The 23758-nt window shown below is 40.5% G+C and overlaps 1 protein-coding gene across 31 annotated transcripts in view; it reads left to right on the forward strand.

The window, feature by feature from the left end:
- LOC131107920 (neurexin-1a-like) overlaps nucleotides 1-23758 on the forward strand; it is a 250969-nt gene that overhangs the window by 104031 nt on the left and 123180 nt on the right. For 21 of the 31 annotated variants that reach the window (XM_078787439.1, XM_078787440.1, XM_078787442.1 and 18 more), the window contains 6 exons: nucleotides 530-913; nucleotides 12504-12707; nucleotides 15316-15342; nucleotides 21222-21344; nucleotides 21561-21942; nucleotides 23229-23419. In XM_078787439.1, the coding sequence (XP_078643565.1) occupies nucleotides 530-913; nucleotides 12504-12707; nucleotides 15316-15342; nucleotides 21222-21344; nucleotides 21561-21942; nucleotides 23229-23419 (1311 nt within the window). The remainder of the gene's footprint in view (nucleotides 1-529; nucleotides 914-12503; nucleotides 12708-15315; nucleotides 15343-21221; nucleotides 21345-21560; nucleotides 21943-23228; nucleotides 23420-23758) is intronic. The other 10 variants (XM_078787443.1, XM_078787450.1, XM_058058402.2 and 7 more) reach the window with 1 other exon arrangement.

Here is a 23758-nt window from a genome sequence, read left to right on the forward strand (position 1 = left end):
TGTTTACCGTGCTCCAGATCGAGAATTAAACCTGAATGAGAGCGATAAATCATGGTGGCGAAACACACAAACTCTGGTTGCGGGTTTATGTTGGAGAAGCAAACAGAAGGAGAGTAGAAAAAGGCTGTAGTCCGTTAATCAAGTCCAAAAAGATGGCCGCTGTTTTTTGGGTTTTTTTTTTTTTAACAAGTGGCAAAAATGATTGAAGGGTCACCAAACTTTTATTCACCTCTGCTCGCTCCCTTTTTTATGGCCGCTACTTTAAGACAGATGAGATTTATTAGGGCAAATCCAAGGGAAATGGAGGAGGATGTTCGGGATCCAGGATTAGGCGACTAATAGACTAGCTGCCCTGTGATTAATGTGTCTTATCAACACTCATCAGTCTTTCTAAATGAAGAAAGCCCTGACCCTGTCCAGACAGATAACACCAATTAGGCTAGCATCGGACATCTTTAAACGGTTGCATGTTTTTTGTAAATGTGAAGCCAAAAAAGTCAAACAGAAAAATATCTGTGTGCATTTTCAGGTACCATCTCTATCAACACCCTCCGTACCGCCTATACAGCCCCTGGAGAAAGTGAGATCCTGGATTTGGATGATAATCTTTACCTCGGGGGCCTACCAGAGAATAAAATGGGCCTGGTGTTCCCCACTGAGGTGTGGACTGCTCTTCTCAACTACGGCTACGTTGGCTGCATACGAGATCTATTTATCGACGGACAGAGCACGGATGTCCGCCGCCTGGCTGAAATTCAGAAGGCTGCGGGGGTCAAACCCTCGTGCTCCAAGGAGCCTCCCAAACAGTGCCTGAGCAACCCCTGCCAAAACAATGGCATCTGCAGAGAAGGCTGGAATCGATATGTATGCGACTGCTCTGGAACTGGATACCTCGGTCGCTCCTGTGAAAGAGGTAGGTTCCTTTTGGTTGTCTTCGAGTGCTGTGTTGGGGGTGCAAAGGGATGAAGAGGTTGAACCAGTTGTCCAGAAACCGCAGCTTCTGTTGTAGTGTCTTTGGGCAAAACCCACCGTGCCTCCAGTGCAGGCCACGCGGTGTATGAATGTCAATCAATGCTAGCTGGTGCAAATTGGCATCTATGTTTACCAATGCCAATGTTTGACTGTGGAGTCGATGAATACAGGCGGTCCTCAGTTTACGATGTTCCAAGGCAAGTTTTACGGTTACAAACGGACTTCCATGTATGATTTCAAAATGTCATTTTGGTCTGTAATCTCACTCGAGAACTCGTTACCATGCGTGCAACTGAAGAATGAATTGTGTGCATTAGCTAACTTTTTGCGCTTAATAATGTCTCCCAAGTGACAAGTGTGCCAAATGAAGGGAAATCTCTTAATAATAAACCATAATAAATTCAGAAAGAGGAGAAATGCCCTTTTGATCAGCATTCAGTGATTATTGAATGCTAATGCATCCAGAGGGATCTTGGAGTGTGTAAGCCGTTACAAGGATATCTGGGAGCTTATCCTTCCGGAACATCTTGGGACAATATTTTATGAAGGGAAGACAACCACATCGCAGAGTTGTTCTCCTTTTCTTTCTTTCTGTTTCAGTTATTTATTGTATTTGATGTTTTCTTACTAAAGCACATAAAGTGTGTTGAGTGCCTTAATTATGATAACGTAGTTGAACCTTTGAGGTCAAACCTCTGATTTCTACTTTTGTCAATTATTTATTATGATTTCATGATTTATACTATTAATAAAAATAATTTGACCACCTGCTAAACCCTCATTAAGTTTTGAGTGTATAGATATTTTTAAAGACATATTTTAACATTCTTAACTGTCTAAGTATACAAATTGTATAATAAAAAAACAAATACAACCTTTGATACGTGACATAGGCAAGGACACAAGGAATGATGTTAAGTTATGAGTATTAAATCAAATACTAAAATTTCACAAGCTTTCATCTCATGAGATGTTTTGCAACTTCTGAGGCATATTTTTCCCCAAAATGTTGACTGTATTGTACAATTTTAGTTGTTTGACTTTGGAGGCTCCACGGTGGATTTTCCTTGAGGTGAAATGTATTTCTTGTCCAAAAGCCAGCAGGTGCTTATTTTTTTGGTCTTTTTAATCCAATATTGTGATATTGCACCACAGGCAAAAACATGCTGAAAATGATTTGAAGAGAACATTGTTCCAACATGTCACTGTGAGTTGGAGAGAAAAAGACAGGGTTTGTGGAGCGTTGAGTGTCTGACTGTATTGAATGGCAAGTGGCTGATGCACCACTGAGACTCGCTGGTGGTCATATCCAGCATGCACAATAGCCTGCAAATTGGCTGTCTTCTGTTAACCTTTTAACTCATCAAACCACTCGCCTGTGCCCGGATCTGGCACAGAATACTCATAATATGTCTTCCAGAGGAGACAAATAAGAGTGAGTGAACATCCACAAGGTCCATGCGGTTCCATGACGTCATTTTCGCACCCACACCCCCCTTGAGCGGCCCTTTTCATGCGGAAAATTCCCGCTTCGCGCGCCTCCACATCTTTCTAACTACATGGAGAGAGACACGTTGAAAAAATAGCAGACGAGCAGGAGATGCTCTCAGAAATCCCGGCATTTATAAAAGGCAGCCTACCATGATGCACAATAGTTAAAACGTAAAAAAACACTGAAACAAGTTGTGCTTTAATGGGGAACTGCACTTTTTTTTTTATTTTGCATAAATTTTGCATTCATTCACAATCATTATGTGAAGCATGGACACATTTCTTGTTTTCCCTTTTGTCCAAATTATAACTCAAGAAAACAAGTTAATATGCACTACCTTACAATGCAGTCAAAAAAAAAACAATGTTATATCCTGTGATATACTGTACACGCAGTGATCATGCATTAACATGTACAGTGATGATAACATGTAATATTTGCAGTATCTTGCCGTATTTTGATTATTTGAAACTCTACCGAAACGTCTTTCCTGTTGTGTTTATGAAATATGTTCATGTTTCACATAAGGAATGTGAGTGATGGGCAAAAAGCCAATAAAAGTGCAGTTCCCCTTAATGTCAAGTTGTTTTTTTTTATTTTATTTTATTTTGACAAACACAAAAACCCTGTACTTTTTACTTGCACAAAAAAAACTGTAATTTTGAGCTACGATTGCAGTACTCCTTCTATTCTAAAGGACGACTGGACCATTCTCTCTTACTTTTCTGTCTGCTCTTCTTCAAGACAGAGTATAGAGTATAAAGAGTATAAGAGTATAAAGTCACAAACGGTCTCTTGAGCGGATTTCCGTGAGTCTCATTAGTGTGGAAAGTATAACTCAGCCTTTGGGCTTCTGCATCTTGGCTTGCCCTGCTCTGTCGTAGTCCATAGTCCTTATTAAATACAAAAAACTTACCCCAAGCATTACCAAGATTCTCTCTACTGGGGATAATTTATTTTTGGTTGAGTTATGAATCCATAGTTTTGATCGAACCTTTCTGAATTCCAGAGATGTCTTTGGGGTTCATGAAGTGCAAAGCTCAGCAAGGTTGCAGCAGCGCTTTTCTGCTGATATCAGCTTTTTTGGCCTTTGACCAGCAGATTACTCTTTGACTTGTTTGATCAAAATCTAGCGTGTGAGAGGGCCAAGTCATTCTCTTGCTAATATTATTTTTGCAAGGGCTGTAACTGAATGTTCTGGGTTATTGACATACTGTAGAGTAAGCAGACTGTGTGAATAAAATGTAGTACCAATATACTATAGTGTACTATATTGCATTTTGAAAATATGAATGGCTTGCATCATGGGGATGTGTTCTATTCAATAGTGTATTCATGGGTTGTTGGGAAATGTGGATGTTTACTCGATGTAAAGCTACTGATCAACAATAGAGAATAGCAAAGCAATTAAAATATGCATAATCAAGGCAAATGTCACAACGAACTGAGGCATGTGACGATGTTATCATGGTGCAGTGCACTTCAGATTATCTCGGTGGAAAACATTCCGCATTGCTATCATAGACTTGATGAAAACATGGATGTACTCTGGCTTCCAGGTGAGTTGCTAAAGGGAGGGATCTCATATTGTGTAAATAATGTTTTCCCGTTACTGTACTCTGCAAATAAATGAGTACACATCACAGTGAACATGCCCAAATTGGGTCCTATAGTGTCATATATTTTTGTCTTAGACATGGAATTTGCCAGAGCTGCACAGATTGCTACTGGAATCTTCCATTCCCCATGATGACATCATAGAGCTAGCGGGCGTTAGATACCTCCACCTTCCACTTGAGGATGCCCCACCTTCACCTTCCTCGGCAAGACACTTGTCAAATCGGAGGTGTGGTTGGGCTCCTATCATGTTCATGACGTTTCCCAAAGGATGGGATCGTGCTCTGCTTCAGAATATTACACATGTTGGAATTAATTTTTCAGCACCCCAGTGTTGCCAAGTCTACCATAAGGTGGCTGAATGGCTGAATTTGAGGCCAATCTCAACATCAAACCATCAAAGGTTGGGGGCACACCAGCGATGCCAGGCGTTGCCAGGCGTTGCCGGTGAGGCCTCTCCTTCATTGAAGCACCATTGAAGGAGGGTGGATACTGGATACTAGACCACTGGCTGGATACTGACCACTCTAACGTATACAATATATATACTGTAATATTGAAATGTGACGGGTGTGCTAACGTTTCTGACAGTAATCCCTCATTTATTGCAGTTAATTGGCTCCAGGCCCGACCGTAAATAAGTGTACGACTGTAAGAAGTACGACTCCTTATTTCTGAATTAAATTTTTGTGATTAGAGCATAGAAAAACTGTGTGTGACCTTCAAAATATGTTTTTTAATATTATTTGAGCCCTTTATAAATGAAATAACATCCCGGTAGTCTCATTTGTATTGGTATTACCCAATATAGTACATTAAAATAATAATTTAAGACACAAATAAGGCTTGTGTGTGTTGCTGTAAATGGGTTCCGGTGGTAGGGGAGCTGAGTGGGGGGGCAAGAAGTGACATTGGGGTTTAGTGTTGAGTTTTAGCTTGCGTGGGTTACAGCCGTAACAGTTAATGTTTTAAACCTGCAATAAAAGCCTGTTGTGTAGTCTGGTGCTTGTGTATCTCACTTAACATTACAGTAACATGACTGACACCTAGTGACTACTGTAGCATACTACATATCACTTTAAATGTGCCTTCCGAATGCCTTATGTTTGTACAACCAACATGATTTATTAATCAATGTATTTTTGAAGGATTACTGTATTCTGTACAATATATTTAAACACATGACACATAATCACTCTCATACATTTGGTAAACACAGCAAGCAGCACTATTTGTGACACGCTGCAGCAGTGGGAAACGGTTAGAGGGGTAATGTGCAGGGGCATCAAGGGGAAGGTCACACTGTGCATATATCCTTGCTATCTCTGTGCTGTGGGAATTAAACCTTAGACCCAATGGCCACGTACTGCATTGTTTATCACTGGTCCAGGCTTAAACAGGACAGTTGAACTGTTACCTAGAAACCAATGGGTGTTTTCACTTGGTGAATTAGTTGGAAAACGACCTTGCATAAGTAATGGTAATGGTAATGGTAATGGTAATGGTAATGGCTTTATTTCATTTGAACATGCATCAGATTCCAATTGAGTGCATCCCATAATCAGTTCCCAGTTCCACATGTCCAAAAGGAGTAGGAAGAAGCAAAGCTTATTAAATCCTACCCCTCCATCTGGTACTTTTACAATCACTAACTGTTACATTTGTTCACTTCCTGCTTTCCATAATACAGTTTAAGGTTTTTTTTTGTTTTTTTTTTAAATAATGTACCTGGTAGCGAAGTACTGGGTGATATGAGCATCCAATGCCATAATGGGTACCATAGTAAGTGTCAATATAGTGATATATATAGCACATCATGACTGGTTCAAGACTCTTCATCCTTGTATTTAGCAAACATCAACTGCTTGTATTGTTTCTTGAATTGGCTCATCGTTGTGCATTGTTTGATTTCCTTACTCAATCCATTCCATAGTTTGATTCCACATACTGAAATGCTATGGCTAGCATAACGTAGTCCTAGCATAGAAGTGTTTCAAATGTACTTCTTCCCTGAGATCATATTTCTCCTCTCTTGTAGAGAAGTATTGGATGACATTTTTAGCTAATTGCTTATTTTTAGCCTTATGCATTATTTTAGCTGTTTGAAGATGAACTATATCAGCAAGTTGAAGTATTTGTGATTTTAGAAATAAGGAGTTAGTATGTTCTCTGTAGGCGGCATTATGAATTATCCTTACTGGCCTTTTTTGCAGTACATTTAGCCAGTGAAGATTGCTTTTATAGTTATTAGCCCATATTTCCACACAATAAGTAAGATATGGTAGAACCAGAGAGCAATAAAGAGTGTGGAGTGATTTCTGATTGAGAACAAATTTTGCTTTGTTCAATACTGAAATATTTCTGGCCACCTTATGTTGTATATTTGTAATATGAGGTTTCCAGCTCATATTTGTGATCTATTGTGATCCCCAGAAATGTATTTTGGTTCACCCTTTCAATGTCTACACCGTCTATTTGTATTTGCTGGTGTCTTTTCTGCTGTTACCAAACAGCATGATTTTAGTAAAGTAAGTAAAGTAAGTAAAATGCAAGTGGGATATACAATATATGTGTGTATATATATTCATAAACCTGCTCATACCAAATAGAGATCCAACACACATATAGTATCAAGATGTATGATGTGTAGTATTGTAATGCAGTTAACACTAAGGCAGCACAGTATAATCTTCGCAGTACTGCAGTACTGAAGAGCTTTGATAGAGAACCTGTGATGAATGTGCCAGTTGAGCATCGCTCTGCTTTCCCTGCTCCAGTTCAGGCTAATGAGATGACTGGAGTGTGGGAAATGTACATGAGGCTGTGTAGACACCGGATCCAGATTGTAACGTGTCTGAAAGATAATTACTTACCTGGAGAGTCTTATTTGGGTTCACACAGGCACTGTCCACTTGGACTCGGGAAACAAAATCTCTGTATGTTCATAGCCATGAGTTCTTTATCATGGTTGCGCTTTCTCATTCCACATTGAAGTGTCTGACTGTGTTTTGGCCTGTGCACTCAACTCTCTTGTTTTCTGGCTGTGTCTGCTCCGTGTACAACGCTGGCTTTAGTGTGCGAGTGAGTGGGAGTAGCGCTGTGGCCTGCTGCCAGCTGTTTTGATGGCTCCAGATTGCCACGATGCCGGTCGGATGCAGCAGGCACCAGTAGGCAGAGGAGCTGTCAAAAGAATTACCCCGGCTCTCACTTTTCCAAGCACGGTGTACCCCCCGGTGGCAAAGTACAGCAATTACATATGGTGTAGGCGGAGGACGACGACATTGTAGCTGCAGGAACAGGGGGTGGGGTTCGCAAAGAGAGGCATGAAGCTATTTGCCCTATTTTGAATGATTTTAATTAAGCAGACAAAGCAGTTTTGCCATGCATCCCAAACGTCTACCCCCTTCATTGTTAATCCGGTTGCTAATTAGCCCAAATATTAGTGCAGGGCCAAGGCCGCTTACCAGATGGCTTGTTGCCCGACATGCGAATATTCCCTAATGAGATATGGCATTCTGGGTATTTGAGTGCAGCCGACACCTGCATTAAATGCACACTGTTGATCGATATGCAGAAGGCTGTTCGGGTATGCAGCCCAGGCTACTGTATGTGCTCAATACAAATACGCATGCACTTTGCAGACAGCCGCACATGGCAGTAGGTCACTGCTCTCACGTGTGAATCACTGAATAACAGCAATTGTAACGCATAATTAAGTCCAGGTATGGTTGCATAAAAAATGCCATATGTTGCTCCCGTGAATTAGCATAACCTGCCAAGAAGTCCACATGTGCGATATCAACCTCAATTTAACACGGTGCATTGCAGTGCAAATTAGCCTGCTGTACGCTTTATGGACAAATGTGTTGGGCTAGCTCATTTGTCAGCTATTATGAACATGACAAAGTTAATATTGTGACATTTAATTAATCTGTTTTAAAGATACCCTATTATGCAAAATTGAGGTTTTAATGATATAATAAATATAAATACAGTATAAAAGCTGTTTATGAAAAATGTATTTTCTCCCTAACTTGCTTGCTCCACTTTTGAGAGAAACAGGTCGGTTTTGAAGTTCTTTGGATATTTTAATTCTTTTCTCATGCATGGACATACTATTTCTGACCCCCCTCATGGAGGACAACTTTGTAACAAAACAAAAAGGCTTCAAAAAGGTTTCTACAGCAACTCGGCTAACCTATCATGATGTTGCTCCTAAAATGTACTAACTGTAATGTTAGCATTGTTGTGTTAGTGGGAATACAAATTGTCACATGACTTATCTGTTTGATGAAATTTTCCCTTTTTACAAAAAAACATTATTTTGGACTTCATCATAATATTCTTGCTAGCCGATATTCCTCAATGGTGAATGGACACAATGATACCGTTTTGAGCTTTCCTGTTGCTCAAACCCAGCGGCCATAGTGTCGGCATACTGAGCCAACATTGATAAAGAATATACAAATCCCCTCACTTGAATAGTTTCCTTTCCACATATGTAACTTTAAAGTCCGCTTCTCAGATTGTGTGCATTCCAAGAATGCTGCACTAAAGGGGACGCTGTCTTTTGAATTATTGATGCTATCCTGTTGTCGTTTCCTCCTGTTTATCCCAACTTTGGACATATATTTCCCGAAAGCCTTTGGCAGTTGTTCTCCAGCAAAATGTAAATGGGATTGGTCGCAGTGCCCTGATACCTTGGCATGCACATCACAATCCTGTGACATGCAGCTGACAGCTCCCCTCCTGCAGAGCCTCTTCTCCTGAGGGGAGTACGGAGGGAGAGAAAGAGAGGGAAAAAGTGCGTACTGTTTGCCTTTTCTTCCCCTTGTTAGTATCAAAGCCTAATTTGTCACATCACACACATACTGTAGCAAACACATGCTGACTCCTGTGAAAGCATGCAGAACAATGGTGTTTTGTGTTTTACAAGGAGGGAAAATGAATGCTTAGTTTAGTTTGGTGGCTTCCATCTGCCCTGTGACAGCCTCCCGTTGGGCGCATTGACAGCCTCATTCTGCTCAATTTATTTAGATAGTAAACATGGGAGGGCCGCTCAAAACCACCGTGCCTTCGGGATTGCATTTTTGAGTGGTGCTCACTTTGGATTAGGAAATGATTCCCACACATTTTAGTCTCCATATTGTCAAGTATATCTCGACTTGAGGGGCGATATACTGCTTATGCCTGTGGTGATGACACGTTAGGAATCGGCTATCGCTACATTACAGTATGAATACAATGGGCCCACAAAAATATATGAACATAATGAAAAAAAAAATCATTTTAGAAGAAGATTTACAATTTTGAAAGATCAATGTTGTAGTATTTAGTATGTCATTTTAGGTGCATAAAGTTGAAATATCAAAAGAGAAGGCAATTTACAAAAAGAATGTTGAAATAGTTGGGAAATAATTTTCAGAAACAATGGCAATAATGGAAAAGAACAACTGTAATTTTACGATAATTAAGAATTTGTGAGAACAATGTCATAATTCCAAGAAAAAAAGTTGAAATAGTTGATGGGGAAAATAATATTAAAAGAAGAAAGTCATATTCTGACGAGAAAGCTGTAGTCTTACATAATTAAAGTCATATTAGGAGGAAAAAATATTTTGTAGAGAAATATAAAATATACTGTATACGTTGTTTTTTACCCTGCCTTTTGCCTAAAATCAGCTGGGATAGACTCCAGCACCTCCCGCGACCCTCGTGAGGGGTAGAAGCGGTAGAAAATGAATGAATGAATATTGTTTTTTTACCCTGCCTTTTGCCTAAAGTCGGCTGGGATAGGCTCCAGTATACCCACGCAAGAGGACAAGAGTGAATGTTAGTTTTTAAAACTCTTAAAATTTCGGAGAAACAAACTAAATAAATAATTAAGTTTTAATTTGGGGAAAACATAATATTATGGTAATAGTCATACTTACAGGAGCAATATTTACTAGAAGAAATCTGTATTATTTATTTTGAAAAGCGAAAATGAAAAAAAGAGCAAATTTCACCAAGCTGAGATGCAGGTATTTTTCTTCTTGAATATACCGTATATAATAAAGTATATTTCTATAAAAAATCAAAGTGCCCCATTGAGTTCTTTGATTTTCCAGTATATGGCTTTTGGTGGAAAAGGTTTGGATGCCGCTGCTGTAGACGGATTCCGTTTCGGGAATCCTTTAATCATCTTTCTGGTGTGTGTAAATATCTTCTGGGACCGAGCACTTTTCAAGTACAGTCTTAGGACTTTGAACTTTCTTGAATTTGCCGACAGTTTCCAAATGCCAGTCTTTGCTAGCCAGGCAGGAAGCATTGTAACTCGTTTGTCAGCCCCACGCTGCTGTCATCTGCAGGGTACCCCAGGAGGGGGCGTGGACAAATTGGATTTGGGTGAGAAATGTGACTGAGTCACCCCAGAGGGGATGGATGTGACATGTGGCTCTGTGTGACGAGGAGGTGGTGATGAGGTGGTGTGTGCGCCAACATTCATAGCCTATAACCCCCAAACTCCGCCGTCCCTGCAAAAATGTGTCTTGTCTCAGATGTGCAAGAACAGTAGTGGTTTTGTTATTGGGTTGTGGTGTAGTTACAGTTGCGGAAATGCGATTCCAAACTCCTGCCGGCTTGAAACAATCTCTGTGGCATTTCAGCAGACAGCTGCCTAATGCTTTGAGTAAATGCAGTGGCCTCAAGCAGACGTTCAATATTCAAGGTTTGCGGACAAACACAAATCATGTTGCTCTTAACATATCTTGCCTCAATCAATATCCCTGTGTAGTTTGTCGTTGTCACGCACTAAACATGCGGCTACAATGCTTCAGTGACTACGTATTGATTTGGTTATTCCGCTTCCTGTGTTCCTGTGTTCATGGAAAACGATCCAGTCATCAGATGCTCCGTTTGTGCTTTCACCCATTCACTCCTGAACTGGCAAGCATTTGATTGGATCTTGGAATCTGAGACATGGAGGCGCAATCGGTGATTGGCAATCCACCAATGTCTTTCTAAGCACATCATCAAAGCTCTTTCTGGCTGAGAGGCACAAGCAGAAGACCAAGTTCCCGATGGTCCTTCTCATCTGCCTGGTTTAATCATCCCTGTTTGCATTTATATGGCTTGAACATCCCAGTCCAGGCTCTGGAAGTATGCACACTTGTTTCCTTGGGGTGACTTTATTTCATCAAGTGTGTCAGGATCTAGAAATTACGGTCCCCTCTGAAATTGTGTATAAATGCTAAGAGATGGTGTTTCAGAACACACTTATACACACGTAGCTTCCTTGAGATGACTTATGTCATCAAGAGTGATACTGGATTTACAAATTGCAGTTCACATTCAGAAATTGAATGTAAATACGAAGTATTTCAGTAAAAATAATAAAAATAAAAATAAAAACATTCCTGAGAAAAGACAATTACGGCTATAGCGCTAGCATAGAATTCCCATAGAAACTACAGCATAACAATACCATAGGGTCTAGAGCTGGTCTAGAACCCGTATTGCCAGCCGCCAAGGCTTGGTCAACTGCCATTGCTGCAGAACACTTTTAAATTGTTAAACTATTTTGGTGTCCATGAAGAAGGCATTTTTGCATATTCTGGAATATAAACAGGAAAAAAAATTAGACCACTCTTATTTCCTCAGTTTGATCCATTTTAATGCCTGGTACAAATAATTTGTTTAGACAGATATAATTAAATCATTTTCATTTATTCATTTTCTTTCTTTCTTGGTTTATTTCAGATATGCATACAATGTAACATTAATGGACATCACTTATATACATATACAATATACACTTCATTGTTACACATGTCTGAAAAGGAGCAGGAAGAAGCAAAGCTTATTTTTTCTATACCGCTTATCCTCACGAGGGTCGCGGGCATGCTGGAGCCTATCCCAGGTGTCTTCGGGCGAGAGGCCAGCCACAGGGCACATATAGACAAACAACTATTCCCACCACACTTGAAATAATATCTGATATGATAATAAAAATAGCTCACGAGATTTCAATGTAAGAGCTGATTTAGAAACTTCCATAGTTTTTGATAATAACCATAACCATAACATTCATACATCAATAGCTATTGTATTGTACTGCCAAAAAAATTCATTTTTGTTTTTATATTTCTCCAAATAAAGGTACCTTTTAGTTATCAGGCATTCAAATAAACAAGAAACTGAAAAAACAAGGGCGGTCTAATAATTTTTTCTATGACTGTATTTATTATTTTTTGAGTTTTGGGTAACCTGACCATTTTTTAACCTCTGGCACTCTACCACTTACCTTTGTACCGTTTCAAGCCATTCGTTGAACTTGAACTTCAATTGCGGTGAATACCGGAAATGCTTGTCCAGTCTGGATTTTACTGAAACCGACACACTGTTACACATTGATCTGATCTGTTGGTCATTTTGTTTGCAGAGGCGACCATCCTCAGTTACGATGGCAGCAAGTTCATGAAGGTCCAGCTGCCCGTGGTGATGCACACTGAAGCTGAAGATGTGTCTCTACGCTTCCGTTCCCAGCGAGCCTATGGCATCCTAATCGCCACCACCTCTCGGGACTCGGCCGACACCCTACGTCTGGAGCTGGAGAGCGGACGCGTCCGGCTGACTGTCAATTTAGGTACTGTGCATCCTGTGCAGCAGAAAAGTCATGTGTCACATTGAGCTAAATTAAGCCCGACAAGTCTGTCAAATGCACCTCGGCACCCACCGCCACATACACTCCACCTCACACATTATAATTACGCTGTTCACATTCTTGAATAGACGGAGATGGTGTAAAAGCTTTCAATGGCAAGAGTCTGCGGCTCTTTGCTTACTGCCAGATGATCACACAGCTACCCAGCAGGCGATGTCAGACAACAATTCCATCATTTTATTACACAATTAGTGTGCAAAATACCTTAACAGTGCACTTGCCACTGTATTATTTTATTTTCTGGTATAGTCTCATTTGCAGAAAAAGCCGATTCCCAAAACTTCCAATGCAGGACACAGGAGTATCATATCACAGCTCATCGTGTGACGCTGTTCTCATCTGAGGCAGCCATTGCAGCGCATGTATAATTAATTGGTAATTGGTCATTTTATTAAGCAGTCCGCTTCATTTAAAACAATACCAGATTGAAGACAAACAGGTGATTTAAATTGCAGTAGTACCTCCACAGACGAACAGACTTCCTATTTGTAATGTGAAAAAAAGCTCATTAAGCCACGACACACGTTTTATTATACATAAGTCAAAACAAGTAAACACATGTCATATGTTTAGACATGAATACACACATGCAGAATAGACTGTATGTCTGACACAATATTAAGAAACCTGCCATACCAAAGCCTTTTGACAACAACCACATTTGAAAGCAAAGAGCTGAACTGTTCTTAAAAAATAAACACAATATTGAAAACATAAAACAAACATTAAAGGGGACCTATTATGCTCACGTTCAGTGCTTTATATTGAGTTGTAGACTCCTATAGAGCAGTTACAAACGATAACCCGCATAGAAAGCTTTCTAGCTCTTCCAGAATATGTAACTCTTTAACTGCAGCGTTTCCCTGGTCTTCCTGCTTCCGACCCAAACAGTCTATTTATTTTACTCCACCGCCGGCATGCCTCGAGGTACGATTGGTCACATTCCCAAGTGCTCCCGAGGATACGTAGGTCCGCGTTGACGGAGTGCAGGCAAACTGCAGCTTATTTAAGATCCTGGATCCCAGGATTCAGGATCGAGTGTGCAGAGCCAACCAAAACCAGTTTCAGGGCTCACTTCCAAATGTGCAAACCTCATTATCTGGCGCTTTGGCAGCGTTTAACACAAGAATACAACATTGCATTATAGGCCCCCTTTAAGATATAATGTGGAAAATAGATATCAAATATATTAAAGCACCAAGTCAGATAACAATGAGATCAATGTATCATGCTAGGTTAAAAGCCAAGGAGCAAAAGTGGGTTTAAAAATGAGGGCCCACGCAAGGCATAAGGGTGGAGAAGCTCAGAGAGATCATTTAAAGATTTGAATGATCTTAAAATGGATTCTGAAATGCACAGGAAGCCAGTGGACTGACTGGCTACCTGACTTCTCAGACACATCTAGAATGAAAGTAGGACTTCTGTGATGTTGGACTTTGGAGGTTCCACTGCACTGCTTCTAGCGGCAAAACAGAAATTAACTTCCAAATAAAAAAAGGACAATATCCAGTGTGCAAGATTAACGCAACAATAACAAGCTACCCGTAAAAGAGATTTTTATTCAGCATCATTTAATCACATTGTCTCCAAGTGTCAGACGCTCATCAATCCTTTTCTAAATCCAAGCATTCCCTGTAAGGGCACGCTCGTGTTGGTCTCTGGCTGTTTGCTCCCACTTTTCTGCTGCGGTTGACAACACACGACAGGCAGGGCCAAAAGGGAAGGCAGGGAGGGGGGTTTCGAACTGGGTCACCTATCACAGAGCACAACATGAGCTTCGGCTTTTGCTACCAGGGAGGTAAAAATGAAAAAGTAAGATAAAGCCTGTGTGCCCGGGGCTTACTGTAAGTCACTCATGATAGTTGACAACTAGAGCTACTGTGGTAGAATTAAGACCACTGTAGTACTACTGCTGCCTCTTTTGGATCTTTTTGAAAACTTACTGTGGATACACATATCGTAGACTATAGAAATTGACAATTTGTGCAGATTGACTCTTTATTAATTTAATTACTATGAAAGCATAATGAATGACGGTCCTGTGTTAAAAACAACAACCATTTAGTGACTTACTTTACTAATGTAATGATCACCATTATAAACTGTATATTATGACTAGGTAATAACATAATAACATTAAGGGTATGATCATTTTAATAAGACAGAATTGAAACCCTGCCTAACGGGCCCTGTCTGACTCTGACCAAAAATCTAATGCTCTCATAAAAAGGGATAATAAAAATCCAACAAAATATATCAAAACAAAAACTAACAAACATATACATAAATGAACAATGAATTTATATAACTCACATTTGATCGTCCCATAAACCATGTTCGGCTCCTCTGTCATGACCGCTGAAGTGATGCAGTGGTCATGTTGCAGCTGGAGGCCATGGTTGAGAGCATCAGAGGACGGTCAGCGTCCGTGTGTGTGTCCCCAGAGAGGTGGACTGTATGCTTTACTGATGTCTGCAGCTGCAACGTTGAAAGATGAATTTATCTCTCATCTATTCTTCCCCCCATCTAGATTGTATCAGGATAAACTGTACCTCCAGTAAGTTACTGCTCACATTTATTTCTTCTTCTATAACCCCTCTGTTACATCTCTGGGCGTTGATGTACTCCATTTCTGGTTATGTGCGATATGTGAGGCTGGCATCTCGTATTCACTTTATAAGGAATATAATTAGGGGTTAAAGAAGCATAGTGAGGTTTTAGAGAATGAGAACCATGCACTTTATTCCCATTTGTTTCTATTTAAAGCACATGAAAATGATGCTAAAAACTACATCTCCATGATATTACTGTATTCATGGAATTAAACATGCACAAGGCACATGTCCGCCCTTACATTTTGTTTCATTTTCTTTTGACTCCAGTATGTCTGGCTGGTTGTAAATTGATAGGCCATTCATGGCACAGAGGAAATACAGAGTGTGATTTCATTATTGTCATTAACCTGCCTCACCAAGCAGAAAGGCGTGTTTGAAGAGGGAGGTGGCAAAAATAGATCACTGCCAAGTCGGAGTGTGTATGTGTGTGATTATTTGGGATATGTGATAGATAATTTATATCTTTGATCCTCTTTCCTATTTCATGATACTGTGAGATTTCCAATAGACGTGATCAGTATCATAGGTAACAATTCATGACATAGAATATATTTACTATATTGGGCTTGTCCGTGTTCTGGAGGTCACTGGTGAGAAGTGAGGCTCCGCGTAGAATGGTATCATATCATGTGACCTCTAGACATGCCGCTATGGGCCAACTGTTTTTCAACAGCTTTCTAAATGCTAAGTAGCAACGTTCATGCCTCTTGGATGCATCCCTTGTTTGTTTATGCAAATGATAAGCTCACAGCTCTAATTCCTCGTTTCAACGCTTTAAAAGGTCATTCTTGGTTTATAACCACACTGTGAAAACGTAATGAAACGCTCACATCAAACACTGGGATTTGTTACATATAAATATTTGGACTAGATCTTATTTGTATTTTTAATATATATCAATTGAATATTGTATATATCAATCTATCCATTTTTGCTTATCCTCATTAGGACCGCAGGGTATGCTGGAGCCTATCCCAGCTGACTTTGGGCAAGAGGCAGGGTACACCCGGGACTGGTTGCCAGCCAATCACAGGGCACATATAGACAAACAATCACATTCATATTCACGTGTAACAATGTTAATCAATATATAATCAAATTAAATAATCAAATTCCTTGTTGTGCCACTCCAAAGCCTGGATAAATACAGCGGGTTGTGTCAGGAAGGGCATCTGATATAAAACATTTGACAAACCAAAAACACAACTTCCATACCGGATCGGTCAAGGCCCGGGTTAACAACGACCGCCATTGGTGCTGTTCACCTAGAGGGTGCTGGTTCCAATTGTTACTGTTGGTCACAGAAGGAGAGGAGGAAGATGAGGGTAGCTGGTGAGAGAGACAGATGCAGAAGACAAGGTTGGATGAAGACAGTTGATTTGATGTGGCGACTCCTACTTTGTCCGAGTCTTGAGGGATCCTGAGGCTCTCTCAGTCCAGCTGAGAGACATAGTCTTTCCAGCGTGTCCTGGGTTCCCCCCGAGGCGGCCTGCCAGTCGGATGTGTCCTGAACACCTCTCCAGGGAGCCGTCCTGACCAGATGCCCAAGCCACCTCATTGGGCTACCTTCATTGTGGAGGAGCAGCAGCTCTATTCTGAGTTCCTCCCCTGGACCAGCGATATTGCACATCGAGTCACGACCCACAGCTCACGTAGATCAACCACGTAGTAAATGGAGAACTTTACCTTTTGGCTCAGGTCCCTCTTTACATCAGTCCGCATCACTTGTAGATGCAATTAGAGTACAAAACAAATACTGAAATAACTGTCTTTAATGACTATTTCAGTGGACATTTCAATAAATGGAATAAGCAGGTGGAAGACGGACAAGTTTTTGCTGAATTCCAAGGTCATTATATTCTTTGCTATGTCCATCCTTTTCTTTGTAATTTTTTTCCATCTGTGTTAATTAATATGCAGTGTCAGACACTGCAGCTCTGGTCAGCTTGGTGGATGAAGAATTTCAGTAACGACTCAAAGAACACATCACTGTCAATTAGGAAGCAGGCTCCCTGGGGCTGCCCGGAGCTGTCTCAAGAAAACAGCGCCACTTTGACTTAAACCCACTTAACATGCACCCGTGTTAAGTGGTACTCATACATTTCAGTTATCTGGCAACAGATGGCTTCAGAATCCTCCTCCAACATTGCAGGACTTTGTGATAAAACAACTTCATGTATATATTCCAGTACTTACTTGGAGAACAGCTCAAAAAACTCCTCAGTGTAGATTTTTTTTTTTTTAGGACAAGATTCTGTTGTGTGCACATTATGCCTGTGTAACAAATTGTTCCTCTATGTGCACCCAAAGCAGCACTGCAGCAGCAGACTATTACGCCCACAAAGCCCAAAATGGAAGAAAATATTGATTGGATCTCCCCCTTTGCACCTTTAACAGCTTCCATTCTTCTGGGAAGACTTTGTACAAGATATGTGTTTGTGGGAATTTTTAGTCCATTCATCCAAAAGAGGTCAGATATTGTTCGACAAGATGGTCTCACAAGATCTGTTATAGTTAACCCCAAAGGTGCTTGGTGGGTTTGAGGTCAGGGTTCAAGTTGTTTCATCACCCCCCCCCCCCCCACTATTATTCACATTTTGTCACAGCAAACTTTTTTCCCTCACCTAATGGCCAACATAGTTATACATTAAAACAGAAAGTTTGCATGTTCTCCCCGTGCATGCGTGGGTTTTCTCCGGGTACTCCGGTTTCCTCCCACATTCCAAAAACATGCTAGGTTAATTAGCCACTCCAAATTGTCCATAGGTATGAATGTGAGTGTGAATGGTTGTTTGTCTATATGTGCCCTGTGATTGGCTGGCCACCAGTCCAGGGTGGGCCCCACTCTTGCCCAAAGATGGCTGGTATAGGCCCCATCTTACCCACGATCCCAGTGAGGATAAGCGGCAAAGAAAATAGATTGATGGATGGAATAAAACAGAAATAATACGTCACCAATCCTCAGCTGCTTTTCAGGAACAACTGAAAAACTGAACAATAAGACTGGAGCACTTTGCTGTCTGTAAGGTCATACTGCCTAAGGGTCCTTTATTTGGCAGGAACACTGCTTTTATCAACCAAAAGCAAAAAAAAAAAAAATGATTACACTTCTATTCTTAAAGGGGTTGGTCAGATTTTTGGAATGTTTTGTATAACAACCCCATCAGCAGTGTAAACAACATACATACGTGAATACATAGAATTTCATGAACCATTTTTCAATCTGGCTACTAATCTACTGCTTGCTTCAGGGCATATTTAATTTCATGGACTGATTCCGTCATTTACTTGACTTCCGGGGTATACAACACTCTAAAACGTATTTATCAGCCAAGTGGGTCACTAAGCATGGCCTGCTATAAGCTTTCCACGCCACCAGCCCTGGCGTTGGACGTTCGCTTTGACAATCCAGCAGTGGTGACTTTTCCTCCACCTGAGTGAGTCGCAGTGTCGGGTCGGTCGTCACTAGCGTCTGGCTTGTAATCCCGCCAACTCCAGTTGATTGACTGGATAATCACATTCTGCCGCCGCCCTTGTGCCACACTTCTCCGTTCCCTTGGGCATGGAAGTCAACTAGCCAGAAAGAGATGGCTATGGATCCATCACTACAGACAGATCCCCGTAAGTGAGGACCCTCGGTGGCTGGACGCCGTGGACAAGAGGGAGTGGATGCAGTGCCGGGATAGGCTATTGAGTGCACAGAAAATGGCTTCTTTCCTCTCTTGGGGAGATACAAGGACAGAAAGATGGGAGGCAAAGATCAAGTCCAACACTATTCCATTATTCCATATCTCTTGTCCTTAATCCCTTGCCCGTTTCAATCCTGCCCCCGTGTTCAGTGCTTACACAGCAAAACCGAGGTGCTAAGACTGAGTGTGTCCCACAACTTTGGCATCCTCAGATTTGCATTTGCATTGCATCTCGCTTTTAAAAACTTGCTGAAAAAGAGAATAAATAGCCATGGAACAGTTCAGGAGGATGAACCTGACACCCATCCAGAATACTCCTCACAGTAGGCAGAAGCCAGAGATGTAATTCTGTCACAATGGGGTATTGTCAGCTGCGTGTTGTGGTGTTGTGTTGTGTGAGCACAGCAGGGGAACTCTAGAGTGGTTCTGTCCTGATTCCCAGATAGTCACAGAGCTTGGTCGCGTCTCTACCTTGGACCGATGCTGGGTTTTATCTTATTTGTTGGTTGTAATTGCAGAAATGCTTTTGCAGGGTTGGTATTTTTTTATACCATTTGTTGTGTTGCTCTAATTTGTCCGATTTTAAATCAGCTTACGCTTGAGGTGTTTGCCACCTTGAATCTGTGTAACCTCTCACTTACTGCCTGCCTGCTGGCAGTCACACAATGCATGCAATATTCAAATGCTATGCTTTCACCTGCACTCTAGACCAACTCCAGTAACTCCAGATGTGGTCACCACATCATTTTATGTACCTGCAAAAGTATCAATGTGGGTCAGTAATGCACTTCATCTTCCATCCATGCTGGAGCCTATCCCAGCTGTCTACGGGCAACAGGCGGGGTCCACCCTGGACTGGTGGCCAGCCAATCCCAGGGCACATATAGACAAACAACCATTCACACTCACATTCATACCTATGGACAATTAATAAATCACCTAGCATGGAATGTTTTTGAAATGTGGGAGAAAAAGCACGGGGAGAACATGCAAACTCCACACAGAGATGCCAGAGCGGGGAATTGAACCCGGGTCTTTTAGCTGTGTGGCGCTAACCACTCATCCTCCGACTTCATCTTTTTTCTTCAAAGTTAGGGCTGTCAAGTGATTACAAATTTTAATCAGATTAATCATTTATTAGAAATGAATTAATCATGATTAATTACCATTTGCAACTCTGAAGCGTGGCCATTTTGACTGTATTATATTGAATTAATTGAATTAATTACGATAAATAAATAAAAAATTCAAGGCAATTATTAAATAAATTAGTTATAGCTATCATTAATACGTTATTTTTTTTCATTTCAATTCACTTCACTTCTCATTACAAAGCAAGTTATCCATCATGATGTTAGTGAACCAACATTGACAGTTCCAAGTGGCCCATAACTATGATGTGGCCCTCAATGGGAACAAGTTTGACACCCCACGTCTAAAGGCATGAATCCAGGGACTGCTGAGTTATTTTAATTAAAGCCAGTCAAATTATTATTGGTCTTTGGAGCCCATTTGTGCTTCAAAATGATGATGTTCTGTTGGCATGCAACCAGGATCAGGTATCTCCAAAAAACACATTTAGTTGTGTGAGTGCTTGTAAAGAATGAAACCCTATTCTGTATTTCCTTGCAATTGAATTACTGTTATAATGATTCTGTTTCATGTTTTTCTTTCAAAATATCAGTGCCGTAATTCATTGAATATATAGACATTGAAAAAATGAAGACAGTTATTTGCAATCGCTTGGTAGTTATTTGCTGCCACCTAGTGGTAGGATGGAAAGACAACTTCATTTGTCTTCATTTGTCTGCAGCACAGCTAACAGGATATATTAAAGCAGAATTTATTTGAAAATATATATGCCAGCCTCCTTGCTGCTTACAGAAAATGTGAGTTTCCGAGTACTCTGAAATATTTTCCCTAATCTAATGATGCAAAAAGTACAGCAAATGCACGTCAGAAAATTGTATTTTATGGCCCATTAATGTCGGCTGCCTTTCTGCCTTTTCCACACATTATTAAGTCATCCACTCTTCTTCTTTTTCTGTCCTCTCTAGTGTGTAAGGATGTCTATCTATCTGTCGTATCTTCAGCGTACATGTTTGTTAACCACACTTTGGACTGTTCTACAGGCAAAGGCCCAGAGACTATTTTTGCGGGTCAGAATCTGAATGATAATGAGTGGCACACGGTACGTGTGTTCAGGAGGGGGAAGAGTTTGAAACTGACCGTAGATGATCTGCCACCAGTGGAAGGTATTTCTCAACCCACCTCTGACATGTAGTCTTCCTGTTTTATTCTTATTTTGTTTAGTTTAGTTTTCTCTTGTTATATGTGCAGTGAAGCCCAAAATGTTTCATACCAAAAATGTATTTGTGCCAGTTTTCGGTAAATGTGTTGCCATTGCACCTGTAATTAGTCCACTCCCGCAGCAACGCCCTCTCTCCTTTCCCATCCTCTGTCGATCCAAGGTCAAATGGCGGGTGACCACACCCAACTGGAGTTCCATAATATTGAGACAGGCATTGTGACGGAAAAGCGCTTCATGTCCATGGTGCCGTCCAACTTCATTGGCCACCTCCAGAGCCTTGCCTTCAACGGCATGGCCTACATCGACCTGTGTAAGAACGGCGACATCGACTACTGCGAGCTCAACGCCATGATCGGCTTCAAGAACATCATCGCTGATCCTGTCACTTTCAAGTCGCGCTCCAGCTACGTGACCCTCACGGCGCTGCAGGCCTACTACTCCATGCACCTTTTCTTCCAGTTTAAGACCACCTCCTCGGATGGCCTCATCCTCTACAACAGCGGCGATGGGAATGACTTCATTGTGGTGGAGCTGGTCAAAGGGTAAGTGGATCTAATTCAGTTCTTTTCCCAAACGAGTGGCCAGTTGCACTGTAACGTTCAGCTTTTTCCACACGTAAAATACACATTTTAAAATATAAAAATAATATACACAACTATATCAAATATTAAATAAGGCTCTCAGTGTGCTGCAGTATAATAATCCCTCATTTATTGCAGTGAATTGGTTACAGAGCGGACCGTGATAAATGGATACACAAAAGTATAGGATTACTTCTTCATGAATCAAATACATACATAAATAAGACTTGTGTGATATGGGTTCCGCTGCTAGGGGAGCTGAGTGGGGGGCAGACAGGAAGTGACGTTAGGTGTTCAGAATTGAGTTTTACTTTTGTTTTTTTAATTATTATAATAAATACAACAGCTTAATAATAGCATGGCAGGATAATAATTGTCTTGTCATGAATTCTTGTTGTGTGTTTCACCGCATGACTGATTCCGAGTGACCAGTAACGAACACTCCATATCATCACAACAACTTTGAATGTGTCTTATATTTGTATTTAGCCATTTGTATGCTTTAAAAATGCTACATTTAGGCAAAATATATTTTTTTGTGTATGTAGCCAGTGCAGAGTCCTGCAACTATGATGTTTGCCACTACAGAATATTATTTTTGTGTATATGCATATTATTTCCGTGGCAAAATGCATATAACTGTTATTATTCATACAACTCTTCATACAACCCAACAGTTTTAGAACAGAAAATATTGGACACTTTTTTTTTATGTTATTACTAAGGAATTCAAATCCCTTCCTTATCACATTTTTGCCAGAATGGTTACTGAGAAAGCTTTTGGCTATTACTCTTCTTTTTAATCTTCACAAAGGCACACAAAGTACCCCTCATGAAAAGGAGTCAACTACACAAGAATGCATTTCTCATTGCTGAAATCCAGCTATAGAATGACCTTCTTTCAAGTGAGGCCTGAAGTCAACTTTTATTTGGCTTGTGGAAACATTAAAGTCATACATTTTAATTAAATTGAGCATGTAAATTAGAAACTGCCCTTAAACCTTGAGCATTAAAAACACTCTGATTTGTTCATCACAGCCCACAGCCTCGTTAATTCTACAGCCTGACGGTTATTTAGTTCCTTTTCATGCACAGACGCGTGACTCACAGACTTGAACACGTGCATTCCAGGAACACGCACCTACGCATTCGCTCATGTTTTCAGAGGTTTATTGGCAATTTGATGTGTTTCGGTCTTTCCATTGTCTGTTGATACATTTGAACTCCATGGAATTGTCTTTTTGTAGGTACCTGCATTATGTGTCAGACTTGGGAAACGGAGCCCACTTAATTAAAGGGAATTCCAACAAGCCTCTCAACGACAACAACTGGCACAACGTCATCATCTCCAGGGATGCCAACAACCTTCACACCGTTAAGATTGACACCAAGATCACCACCCAGACCACCACAGGAGCCAAAAACCTGGACTTAAAGGGTATGTTGAATTTGGTTGTATTTATTTATTTATTTTGTTGTATTTTCACTCATTTGTTACAGTAAATTCAAAGCATACGTTGTCATACTTGTGTGTTAACATGCTACAAATGGACCATCATAACAGAGGCTAATTGTGCAAAAAATATGTAAAAAAAAAAAAAAATCTTCAATATACAGTCATCTCTTGTTGTCATGGTTAATTGGTTCCATAAGTGAATTTCCATAAAGTAGGATATGTTATTTATACATGTAATATTTTCATAGTAAAAGCATAGAAAGCCCATTAAAGGCCGTCTACATATGTTTTTAACACTATTAGAGACTTGTTGACATGAAA

Source organism: Doryrhamphus excisus, linkage group LG20, assembly GCF_037039965.1.
Source record: "Doryrhamphus excisus strain RoL-2023G ecotype Guam linkage group LG20, RoL_Dexc_Guam_v1.1, whole genome shotgun sequence".
NCBI classification, from domain to species: domain Eukaryota; kingdom Metazoa; phylum Chordata; class Actinopteri; order Syngnathiformes; family Syngnathidae; genus Doryrhamphus; species Doryrhamphus excisus.